Source organism: Ovis canadensis, chromosome 17 (genome assembly GCF_042477335.2).
Source record: "Ovis canadensis isolate MfBH-ARS-UI-01 breed Bighorn chromosome 17, ARS-UI_OviCan_v2, whole genome shotgun sequence".
Classification (NCBI taxonomy): domain Eukaryota; kingdom Metazoa; phylum Chordata; class Mammalia; order Artiodactyla; family Bovidae; genus Ovis; species Ovis canadensis.
The window spans coordinates 27,404,549-27,417,119 of record NC_091261.1 but is presented as its reverse complement, the minus strand read 5'-3'; the positions used below and the strand labels follow the sequence as shown (position 1 = coordinate 27,417,119).

The 12,571-nt window shown below is 44.1% G+C and overlaps 1 protein-coding gene and 1 non-coding gene across 2 annotated transcripts in view; both read right to left on the bottom strand.

Annotated features, from left to right (window-relative positions):
• The window catches only part of TBC1D9 (TBC1 domain family member 9), a 120,824-nt gene that overhangs the window by 35,176 nt on the left and 73,077 nt on the right, over positions 1-12,571 (bottom strand). Inside the window, exons 4-8 of the mRNA XM_069556855.1 lie at positions 9,811-10,039; positions 9,120-9,381; positions 6,997-7,204; positions 1,394-1,600; positions 24-194 (exon numbers count right to left, since the gene is read on the bottom strand). Coding sequence (XP_069412956.1) covers positions 24-194; positions 1,394-1,600; positions 6,997-7,204; positions 9,120-9,381; positions 9,811-10,039 — 1,077 coding nt within the window. The remainder of the gene's footprint in view (positions 1-23; positions 195-1,393; positions 1,601-6,996; positions 7,205-9,119; positions 9,382-9,810; positions 10,040-12,571) is intronic.
• TRNAG-UCC (transfer RNA glycine (anticodon UCC)) lies at positions 8,013-8,085 on the bottom strand. Its single transcript has one exon. It is a non-coding gene; the product is annotated as a tRNA-Gly (tRNA).

The window sequence follows — 12,571 nt, the reverse complement described above, 5'->3', positions numbered from 1 at the left end:
TGGCAAGAGGAGGCAGCACTCACCAATTTCGGGTTGAACTCCTCGGGAGACCGCCGCCGATACATGGTCATCAGGGTCTGTGTGGCCGTGGGGACACTGTTGCCATTGAGGTTGAACTGGCGCTCGCCATCGGCATCGGAGCTGTTGCTCCTCTGGGGACTGGAGGAAACGAGGCTGCTGGGCCGAGAATACACCTGCCAACGCAGAGAGCAACACGAGGCGGGGATGGTTTGAGCTGCAGAACCTACTTCTTCCACATCCTCTCCTCCACCTTTTAGCGCTCAGTCGTGTCTGACTCTTGGAGACCCCATGGACTGTAGCCCACAAGGCTCCTCTGTCCACGGGATTCTCCAGGCAAAAATGCTGGAGTGGGCTGTCATTTTCCCAACCCAGGGACCAAACCCCACATCTCCCGTGTCTCCTGCACTGGCAGGCGGGTTCTTTACCACCGAGCCACCTGACTGTCCTCTGGACAGACACAAATAGCTTCACCATGGTTCCCAAGAGGTGTCTTGCTAGGTGATGTAGCAGGAGGAAGTCGGCAAGCCAGCATTTTGGTGAGAATTAGACGGGATCATGGGCCACAGGGCTTCGATGTTCCCAACAGGTTTCCTCTGTATTTTACTTTTTGGCTGTGCCCCATAGCATGAAGGACCTTAAGTTTCCCAATCAGGGACCAAACCTGCATCCCGTTCATTGGAGGCATGGAGTCCTAACCACTGGATCACCAGGGAAATACCGCCTCTGTATTTTAGACTCATTATTACAGCAAGCTGGTTGGACACTTATCTCTCTGATTAGTATGCATGCAAAGCGTGGCGTGGTTGATTCAACTGCTGATGGGACCGCCTCCCTCGCCTTCTATCTAGTTTCTGGCGCCTCAAAAATGCCCACAGAAGCTTGGAGCAGGTAAACAGGAGCTCGCCAGCTTTACAACGAATTTTCGCTGCAAGTCGCTCTATCACTTGAGCAAATCACGCATCTTTCAGGGCCCAGTTTCCCTGGATGTGGATTCAGAGCCTAATTCAATAGGGACACAATTCGTATTGTATCCTAATAAAATCATCCTAATAATCTTGTATTTCAGGTTTGAGACTTTACTGAGTGATCTCTGTATAATTCTCAACAGTCACTTGTTATGTAATCAGGACAAATCACTTCATAACGCCTTCAACGGTGAAAGAAGAGGCTGAGATTAGATGTCCAATTCTACGATCTTTCTAAATACAAACACCGTGAGGTTTAAATGAGATGTCTTCTCTGGACATCAGAGTAGTTGGTTCACCTCAGCACAGCTGCAAAGCTTCAAGATCAAACAAAACGGACCAGGAGGTGAACACTCCCCAGGGAAGAGAAATAGGCTGAACCAACCCCACAGGTGCCTTCCACCGACCTCATCATCCGAACTGTTGTAGCTTCCTGCGAATTCTTTGTCTGAGTATATTTTGGAGGTTGTCTGCTGCAGGAAGTCAGAGATCCTCTGCACCAGAAAGTCTCTATCCTTCAAGTTGGCAAAGAGAAAGGTCATCCTGTTCCTGGTGCTGATGGACAGAGGGCTGGGGAGCACGCTGGAGCTGTCTGCCTTCTCAACAATCGTCACCTGAAAAGAAACAGGCCACCAAGAGCATTACTTCCCAGGGATCACCCGGCAGCAACCTCTGAGCACTGAGGATGCTGAGCACTGAAGGAAGGAACCTTCCTTCTCAGTCTCGGCAGGAACCTCCGTATTTTACTGAGGCAAGCTGAGATTCGTGAACGCTGTCCCAGTAAAAGAAAACAGCTCAGAACAAAGGAAACCGTGTTAGGTAGGCAGAACAGGGAAAAGGAGTCCAAAATGGTGGTGGCTAAAAAACAAGGAAGGTCAAAGGAAGGTCCGAGGACCAGAGGGAAGACTTCAGGAAGAACAAACAGCACTCCTGGCTAAGCCCAATTTGCACAGGGCAGGCCCGGGGGTAGGCGAAACGCATAAAAGGAGGAGCCAAAGCGCGCGCTCTCCTCCTCTCCCCCCTCCCACGCGCTCCTCCACTCTCTCCCCTTCAAATCTTGGGGTTGGCATGCCCTCACGCTTTGAGGATGGATTCTCCTGCTATCTTCTAAATAAAACAGAGCTGTAACACTGATTTGCCTAAGAGCTATAACACGGTTTGTCCAAGACCCGAGAGCTGTGACGCGCCGAGGACTTTAATGTCCGTCACTCCAAATCTTTGTTGTGACGAGACAAAGAACCAGGGAGCATACACTCGCGTGACAACTGGAACCGGAACTATCTTGCTGGTAGTTATAAATCGAGAGTGAGTCCCCATCCCAGCCCCAGGAGACATCCGGAACATCCAGAGGCACTTCCGGTAGTGCCAAGTGGAGGGTACCACGGGCATCTCACAGGTGGGAGTCAAGGATGATACTAAACATCCTGCAGGGCACAGGACCCACGTCAGCCCACCCCCAACACACTTAGGCCCAAGGTGTCAACAGCGCCAAGGCGGAGGAACCTTGCTCTGAAGGGATTCTTGGACTTTCATTAACATTTCATGGAACTTTAAGAGGGAGGACTCTTAGCTGGCACTTCATCTGTAAGAGAGAGAAACAACCCACGATACTGGGGTCCTTTTATTAGCTTAATGTGGACATGGCTTTTAAACCACTACCAATCCTTCAAACGTCTCGTTTAGACTCCAGGGCTTTGCATTCCTCACCTCTTACCACTTCAAAGTTTTAAAGGCTTGATTCTGAGCAGACATGACGTAAACAGCTTAACTGCAACCCTATCTGCACGGGCTGACTGGAGTGTGTGTGTGTGTGTGTGTGTGTGTGTGTGTGTGCATTTGTGCGTACTAGTGTGTGTAGTAAAGTAAGTCAACCACATCAGGAGAAAAGCAGAAACAGGGGGCATGTGTTTCAGCTTTGAAATGATGGCATACATTTGCTGGTTTATAAAAGGATTTTCATCAACTGGAAACTAAGATAAATGCATTACAACTCTTTTCTTTAGCACATTAGGAAGAAAAATCTCAAGACCAGCTCTAGATAAATGGTTTATTTGCAGCGGCGATGATTGTGTACTTAAGAGTTTAGTTTCTTTCCCGTCTTCATTTCCACAGGTAAGCAGTCTAGACAGGTTCAACTTCAACCTCTTCATCAGCATTTTCATGTGAAAGACATTTCCTCAGGGCAGAACTTTAAAAACCTCTCTTCCTTTCAAGGCTAAGTAACCTATTGGAATTGCCTAAAAAGTAGCATGGTCACAGGTGCAAAACAGGTATTACTGGGGTCCATAAAGGGAAAACCTGCAGGACCTGAGTTCTGTTCTCAGCTTTTATAAACATGTACAAGCTAGATATATATTCATACACTTTTAAAGGAATATTCTGAGATACCTAGAGTTGTACCTAAGAGTTTTTCCCTCCAATGCTAAAGAAGCTAGAGAAATTGGCAGGGAGAGGGGGAAACCAACTTCTTTACCATAAAAAGGATTTTCCCATGATACTTCAGACACATATTAAAGAATGCTTATTTTAAAAGACTGAAAAATACTCCTTTTCTCCCAACAGATTGTTTCTGATTCTTTTAGTCACCAGGCACCTGCAATTAATGACAGATGCCAAGAGGATGACAGGGTTCAAGTTCTGCACCTAAAACATAGATTCTATGTGCTCGTGAGGAAATCAAGCATGAAGTCCAGTATCTAGCAGGATCATGAAGCAACAGCAAGAAAGCGCTTACAGAAACCGTAGAAAGCTTCCCACAGGTTAGCATGTATTTTTCACTGACAAATGAGTTCTAGTAGAATTCTACCCCTGAAACTCTGCGCCTCCAGGAAAGGGTAACAGCTCCACGGGAATGTTCTACACAATAATGAGACACATTTTCATCACCAACTACAATTGTAAGATAGCTTGAATTTAACGAAATCTTGGTGTTTCACATGGAACATTTTACAAGGCAATTTATAATTGAAAAAAAGAAGAGAAACTGCATCTAGAAATCCTAATGAGGACTCTCATCACTCTTTATCCTCTTGCTGCTATTCAGACTTTTCTTTAAAATCTACAGCAACATGATTCTGTGTAAACATTTAACATGTGTCGATTTACTCTACCTTAAGTCTGCATGCAGAATGTATACTAACAATCTCCAGTCAATATTTTCACTTATTTATAAAAGATTAAATTCAACAGCAATCCTGAGTCTACAGAATTCTAAAAGGAGCTGTTCCAAGGAGGGATGCAAGGTTCCTTGAGGCTCCTACTGATCGATCAGCTTAACTGAGTTCATGGAGAGATCACTGCTCAAACAGACCCTGATGGAGGGTGGGAGCCCTGCCCTAGTGCATTTTTGTCATTATATAACCTAGAGTAGGAATAAACACAAGTCCTTTGCTTCTTCCATTAGTTGAGGTTTAGGCTTTACCGTTAATATACCTCAGTGATTCACTGGGGTAAAGAAAGGGCACTGCTGTCTCAGTGGGGGTTTCTTTCAAGCCGTACCCTCCAACCACAACACACTTTACTTCCAAATGCCACCTATACTATCCTCGCCCTTCTGACTTATCCTGAAATGCGCCTGAATTATCTCTGCCCTACTACTTGTTAGGGAAAACTAGGAAGCACAAGATGGGTTGAGGGTACTAACCATCAATCTCCTAACTCCGCCAAGCTCGCGTGATCCTACTGTAGATCACACTAAAATGTACACAGAGCCCCTGAACTGAACCCGGAGGAGGGGAACAGGGGAGAAGATGCGGGATGGCAGCCTCCAGCCCCTCTGTTCCTCAGTTACCTTTGGATAAACAAAGTGATGACTCATTCAGATTTAGAAATGATACACTCAGTATATTCTTAATGCCAGGATGGGTTTCCCTTGTGGGTCCAGGTCACTCTGCTTTATTTTGTTCAGGTAGTACCTGACGAAGGACATTTTTAACAGCAGACTTTAACAGCATACTATGAATGGTGATAGATGTTAACTGGACTTATCATAGTGATCATCATATAATATATACAAATATCAAATCACTACTATGTTAACTTGAAACTAGTACATGATGTCAATTACCACACACACACACACACACACGCACACACACAGAGTCTAGTAACTCCCTAAGATAAAGAGGGTAAGTTTGCTGGAAAAAGCTATAAGATGCATTTCAGAGCCACCTGTAAGTACCGATCAACCATCCATCTCAGAATTCACCCCCGATAATTCTAGTCTCCAAATGTGTTATAATACCAATGAGCTCACCCTATAAGAAAGAAAACTAGATTTTTCCATTGCCTAACACTTTGTATTCGTTTTAATCCACCAGTTATCAGACACGACTGAAGTGACTTAGCAGCAGTAGCAGCAAACTTCTAGGAATTTATAATTTAAGGAAAATTATACATATGATTGGGAGGAAACAAACAAAAAAATAATGCAAAGGTCCAACCAAAGGTAACCTAAATAAGAAGAAATAAATTATACATATCCAGTAATGGAATAATATGCAGTCATTAAAAGTTATACAAGAATATTTTATGATATGGAAATAAGTTTAGCGTACACTCACTGTTAAGAGAAATAGGCAAAAAATAAAATTCATTATTTCTTAAACCTAAATAATATAAATGACATAAACACAGCAATGCATAGAAAGCCTGAACAACTACATAGCAGGACATTCACAGTGGTCATTTTTGAATGGTGGGACTAGGGGTGAGTTTTGTTTTCTTTCTATTTGTCTGTATTTTAATAATTTTCTGTGATAATGATGCAAACAAGAAAAAATGAAACAAGGAAATTTGCTGACATAAATGATTATTTTTTTAAAAAGAAAAAAGGCAAAGAGAAACTTGAATCCTTTACCACAGGAAATCTTAACAAAGGCTCAACCTTGATTAAATAGCCAAAGCTTCTAAGCATCTTAATTTCTAGGAAAGGACCAAAGTAGGTTGAAAGCAGCCAGGTTAGAAACTGCGGATCTGCCAGCCCTGGACATCCTAACCTGGAATTTCTTCTCAACCCCCAACAGCAAGGCTTCTCCACAAGTACGTGAACAACCTATCACTGTGAAGACACAAGAGAGCCCACTGCCAACCCAGGTACAATAATAATATTCCTCAGCCTTCACTGTCCGTGGGCCTCAGCCTGGAATCTTATTAAAGTACTGACTCCAAAATTTGCAGAGATTTTGCCAGTGGTCCCAGTGATTCTAAGAGAGGGAACCAATAAACTAGACAGATCTTGACTTTCTGACTCACAACCTAGACTACTCCCTAAAGATCCAGATGCTCAGGCTGTGGGCCAGGAGTAGTAACTACACGTTCTAGTTTCTCTATTTGATGTTTTCACATCTCGGGGCCTTGTTGACCCAGAGTTAACCAACTCTTGGAGAGAGTAGAGGACTCACCTGTGAGAAGGCCTTTCACAAGCAAACCAACCAGTCCAAACCCCAAGGTCCTCCTTCACCTCCTCTCACACTCAGGGCCCCTATTCATCTTGCCCTCGTCACCCCAGGGCCAGGAACCAGGCAATTAGGGACAGGGCCTCTGCCCTAGAGCCTGCTGGAATTTTTCAACTTGCCAATCCCAAGCCTGCTTATCCTGTCTCACCTGTTTCTTCCCAAGGCATCACAATCAAGACTCCAGTCCACATCCTTCCCTGCTCCTCGGTCTGCTGACCCACCTGGTGCTTGCCCCCTGCGGGCCCTCTAGCATGGCGTGCGCCCCCTGATGGGATCCATGAGTATAACAAGCATCTTTTCAGTGACAGTCATTTCCTGCTCTGTTGATCTCACCTTACCCGAACAAGAATAAAACACCAGTCTGCTTCTGGAAGGAGAAACCTCGCAGGCCCCATGGTCATTCGGAGCAATGACAACACATAAAAGAGGGGCAGATGGCACCAAAGAATTAGGAACGCTCACCCATGGTTAAAAGCCAACTCAGTGATGGTAAGATACCCAGAAAAGGATTACCAATAAAACTCTTAAAACACCCATTGCCACCTTCCACGTACCTCTCGCAGTGGGATAATGAGGCTACACAGGTTCTCCTCCTTGCTGGTGAAGCAGATATAGTTCGTGGACACAAACATCTGCCCCAAAATGTGCATTTTGTTGAATGGAGTCCAGAGGGTGCAGTCTGTGTGGCCATCTAATTTTTCATCTTTGGGCAGTCGGAAGAGTGCACGGTACCTCTCACTCTTGGCCCTGGCGTCCAGATCACTGGAAAACAGCAGTAATAACTCTCCCCACAAGAGAAAAGTTTGAGTACCTCTCAATGACGCGGCAACAGAGATTTCCCGGCCCATCTTTCCCTTCCACCTTGTCAGACTTATTTCTACCTTCTTGGCTTTCTGCTGGAGTTAACTCCAATGATGACCCAAAAGCATAATAAAATCATTTTAATATATTTAGGTCCCCTGTGTAGTCATTTTACAATCAGTATCTGTAAATGTCAAAGAATCTTAGGAAAACAAGGCCTAGACAGAAAATAATTCTCTTTCTAAAAGAATACAGTAGTTTTTGAAGAGGTGATGACATTTATACTCATCCGCAGCCACTCTCGGGGTCTTACCTTTTAAGAATGACCTAATGAGGATGCACATAAGCCGCATGAACCTGCAGGCTGTCGGTGGTCACCTTGAATAAACAACACAACTGCCTGAAACACAGGAACAGCCCACCTCCTGGACAACCAGAGGGTCTAAGCCCAGCTGGGTCCTCCAGTGACCATGAGCTTTTCTCTGATGGGTTCCTTCTTCCTGTTCATCATTTACACATCTTTGCTCAAGATTTTAGGCCACTTCAGCCCCTGATGATCCAGTTTCTGGCATCACAAGGCAAAGACAGGCCCTCCAATTCCCTCCCTTCTATCTCTAAAACTGCCTCCATCCTCATCTCCTCCTTCTTCTTTTGCCTGTTTTGAAGGGACAGGTTATCAGCACACACAAGCATCCTTCTGCATGCTGTGAGATCCTTTTATTTATTTATTTATTTATTTTGTCGCTTTGCTTGGTATGTGGGATCTTAATTCCTCGACCAGGAATTGAACCCGAGTCCCCTGCGTTGGAAGCACAGAGTCCTAACCACTGGACCACCAGGGAAGTCCAAGATGCCACTTTTAAAATTATTCATTTTCTTCTGGCTTTATCTCCATGCTCCCTTCTGTCTTTGTGTTACCCTCATCAACAAACTCTTCCCACCTGCCTACTTCATACTACCTTCTGTTCAAATGTTTTCATTCTAAAACAGAGCAAACCCCCTATTTTACCATTGAATTTCTCGACAAAGCAGTCTGTACTGACCTAATTCCCTTGCCTTGCCTTTCACGTGCATTCAACCCACCACAGTAACCCATCTTCTTATCACTCTATCAAAACATGTCTCAAATCAACAAAGGCGTTTTCATTACAGTGACCTCTTGTCAGGTTTCAACCAGCTGTACAGCAACAATGGCCAATTCCATTTACCCCACTGAACTGATGTTTAGTTAGACGCCCTGCAGGCAACTCAACTCAACGTGATCAAAATTGAATTCTCATATCCTTTGGACACGCTCTCCCTTCCCTCGTCCCCATCTCAGTTAGGGATGATTCCATGCATACCATCACACATTAGAACGTCAGCTTTCCCCATACCTTCTCTCTAGCCTTCACTCTCACATCCAGACTTCCAGGCTTCTCTGCAGCATAGCCTCATCCCATGCCCAGCCACCTTCCATAAATGTTGATGAGCTTACTTTCCTCTGTGCTTTTCCCTTGTGTTTCCCTTACCATATTGTCCCTCTGCCTGAAATAATATGTCTAAAGTAATACTCATCCTACTGACTGAGTAATTTTGAGAACCCTGCTCTGAGCAGCTCCATGGAGAGGTCCTTCTCTGCCCATCTCCCTGTGTGTGTACTCAAGGTTCTCTGCTCTGAGCACTAAAATAGGTCCCAACCTATAGTGCTGGGGCTGGTCATGTCTGCCTCACTTGCTGAACAGTGAGTGCTTTAGGCAGTCTTTCTCAGTTTTGTATCTATACCCAGAAAAGTGTTCTGAACCCTTGAAGCTGTTCAGAAAAGGTTAACTTTCATAAATGAACAGATGGGTTCTTGTTTCTAAAGCCTGTAAGACTTCAGGTCTCTGTCACCTACCGTTTTAGGGCAGACACTTTCTTAGGAGATTTCTTTTTCAGTTTGGGCAGGGATCGATCTTGTTCAAAGCCCTCATTGTCTAAGAGCTGCCTCATGGCAATGTTGGCGAGCTGCTCCATTAACTTGAAGGTCTCATTGATGTTGAGGAATACAGAGAAGAAATGCTCGCTAGACCTCGTGCTCACTTTGATCACATCGGGTAGAAGCAGCGTGGCGTTCTTCTCGAGCTGAGTGATGTCCACCCACCGGATGACCAGCTTGGCTGAGCACAGAGAATGAGGCTGGGTCAATATGTGGCTCCTTAAAATCCTTTCAAGATACTGGAAATCTCACACCACCACCCTCCAATTTCACAGAACTCCTATGAGCTTATGTGCTTATATTTATTAATATTCTGCTTGATAGTTTCAAAAGACAAATCTAGACCACAAAAATTCTGAGTTATGATTATTACAGATTTAAGTCCCTGTCTACTCAATGAATTATACCTTTGGTCAATTTTTATTATCTCACAATCAAGTAGTTTACAGCAACGGAGCCAAAAATGATTGAATTCAACTGTCAAGTCATCACAAATCAGTTACAACTGCAGATTTACTACTGTTGATGTTTAGATATGGTTTACATTCAGGACAGGCAAAAACCTCAGTAGCCTTTCAAAAGCTTACCTCTGAAATTCTAGGGGACTCACCTTCCCTTCCCATCAGAAAAGAATAAAAGCAAAGGTGATTAATACTGAGGTACATCCAACCCTGTCGGGGGACCTTCCCCTTCCAGTAGCTGCAGGAGTAATAGTTGACGAGTTTCTCTTCCTCGGGCATTCCAAACAGCCGATGGAACTTCACAATGGCTTCCTTGAACTTCTCTGTGTCATCATCTTCCTTCACGTCGTTGATTTTGTTATACTCTGCAATGATGCCCTAAGAAGGGATAAAGCACAAACGCACAACTCGTATCACTATCATTACAACTGTTTCTTTTCCGTGTGTTGTACATACTGGCAAGGGAAAAAATTTCTTCTAAGGGACACTTGAAAAAATTGAATTATTCTCAAAGCCAACTCCCCAAACCGAAACCACTTAACAAGCAGCATTTCTGTACTAAAAGATTTCTGAAGAGCAACACAGATCAATGTAGAGCAAAGAAAGACCAAAACACATGTCATTAACTGATTATTAGCCACAGACCCACCGTCTCTCGGCCATGAAAAATACCAGGAACCTGGATAAAAGGAACAAGCCACCATATGAACAGAAGAGAGGTGAATATTGGAGTGGAAATTATATAAGACACACCGTTTTTGGTCAGTTGCACAGGAAATAAGATCTCTGCAAGACAAGTAACTGGCTTAACCTACTGCTTAATCATTTTAGCAGCTTGAGGGGCTGTTTGTTACCCAGTTCCTTCATAATTCAATGAAAAATGGCTTCTACATATGTCTCCTGAGGGAAAATGTTCCTTGAAATTCCACCTTTGACTTTGTAATCACCAAATCCCTCTTACCTCATCTCCATTTTCTCTGTTCACAAGGTACAGTGAGATAAACATGAGCTCTGGAGCATGAATGTCTGGGGTTTTGATCCCAAAGCTGTCATGTGAATCTGGGCAGCCTCATACCTAGAGGTATTCCTGCCTTTGGGCTTCCAGTGAATTCTGGATGCTCCCTACAAATATGTCTTCCCCAAACTTATTAAAACTACAAAATTCTTATTATCAAATTGTTTCCCTACAATCCCCATGTAAAATCCAACATTCTAGACCACGCACATTTTTGATCCAACCAACACTGCAACACTTGTTCCCACTGCACTGCACTTGACAAGATCCAAAGCACATTCAGAGCCTGGATACGTCATCTGTAGGCTTTTCACCTTCTTGCCTGCGGTCCCGTCATTCATTCTGAGGGCATAAAATCTAGAGAAAGACTGCTGTCTGTTTCACTAATTCTGTGTGTACTTAGTCATGTCGATCTCTTTGTGACTCCATGGACTATAGCTTGCCAGGCTCCCCTGTCCACAGAATTTTCCAGGCAAGAATACTGCAGTGGGTTGCCATTTCCTCCCCCAGGGGATCTTTCCTACCCAGGGATCAAACCCTCGCCTCTCGAGTCTCCTGCATTGGCAGGCAGATTCTTCACCACTGTATCACCCATCACTAATCCTACCTAATCTCAAAATCCAGTCCAGTTACCAGCTCTTTACAGACGCTTCTCCCAAGTATAACTCTTCTTCCTCACATTAAATACTGCTGATCCTCTGTGCCTGATGTAGTGAAATTTTTTAATGCATATGATGTCCTGAATTTTATTTTCATTGCCAGACTGTCCACTCCAGTTGCCAGCAGCTGTGATACTAAGGAATGATGGCAGGAGGGAAGGGGGAGAGGGCTTTGTTTTCCATCCTCTCCATCACCATTCAATTCTAGTGGAAAACAAACATGTAAACAACAATCAAAACAGCAAACACAGCCCTAGACAGGTCTTCAGCCTCTTGCCACCTTAGTCCCTTTGCATAGTTCAGGAATTCCCGTAGTGGCTTCCCAATGGGCATGCCATCAGGAGTGTTTCTACACTGTGATATATTCTGTACAGCTACTTTCTGAAACAGATTTGACAACAGCATCTCCACCATGAAAATGTCCACAGTCTATCAGTGTAAGAGGGGAAAAATCCAATCTGCATCTTGTGACAAAGAACCCCTTCTTGGTCTGCCCAAATCCACCTTTCCAGGTTCAGTGTAAATATCACATTTTCTATGAAACTAACCAAGTCCGGCATAAGCACCAGCATTCTCGTCTTTATGTTCTCTTAATTTCTATGTTGGCTGGAAGTATTTTGTGTATATGTCCCCCAACCACTAAATATGCTTTTCCAATACAATGTCTCAAAAAGTTTTTACCGACAGCAGCTAGCACCTAAGAGGTATTTAATTTAGAAAAATTTATTATAAGAGTATATGTTGGGACTTCCCTGGTGGTTCAGTGTCGATGCAGGGGACACCAGTTCGATCCATGGTCCGACATGCCGAGGGGCAACTAAGCCTGTAAACCACCACTAATGAAGCCCGCATAAACCAGAGGCCATGCCCGGCAACCAGAGAAGCCAGAGCAACGAGAAGCCCTCGCACCACAACAAAAAGTAGCCCCTTCTTGCCTCAACTAGAGAAAGCCCGCACACAGCAATGAAGACCCAGTGCAACCAAAACTAAATAAATAAATAAGATTAAAGAAAAAAAGAGTATATGCTGTCTTTCCAAGTAAACATGTATCTTAAGGGGCCCTATCTTAGTTTTCATTGTGACCTCCAGAGTCACAGATTTCTAAGTCTAAAATTGCTTAAGAGTTAGCAAAATCAATTTGGAAAACTAAGTACCAAGTTGCCGACTCCTATTCTTCTGTTTCACGGGAGGGCTGAATGGCGTCGGAAGTAGCAACGCATTTCCCTCAGAGGCTCT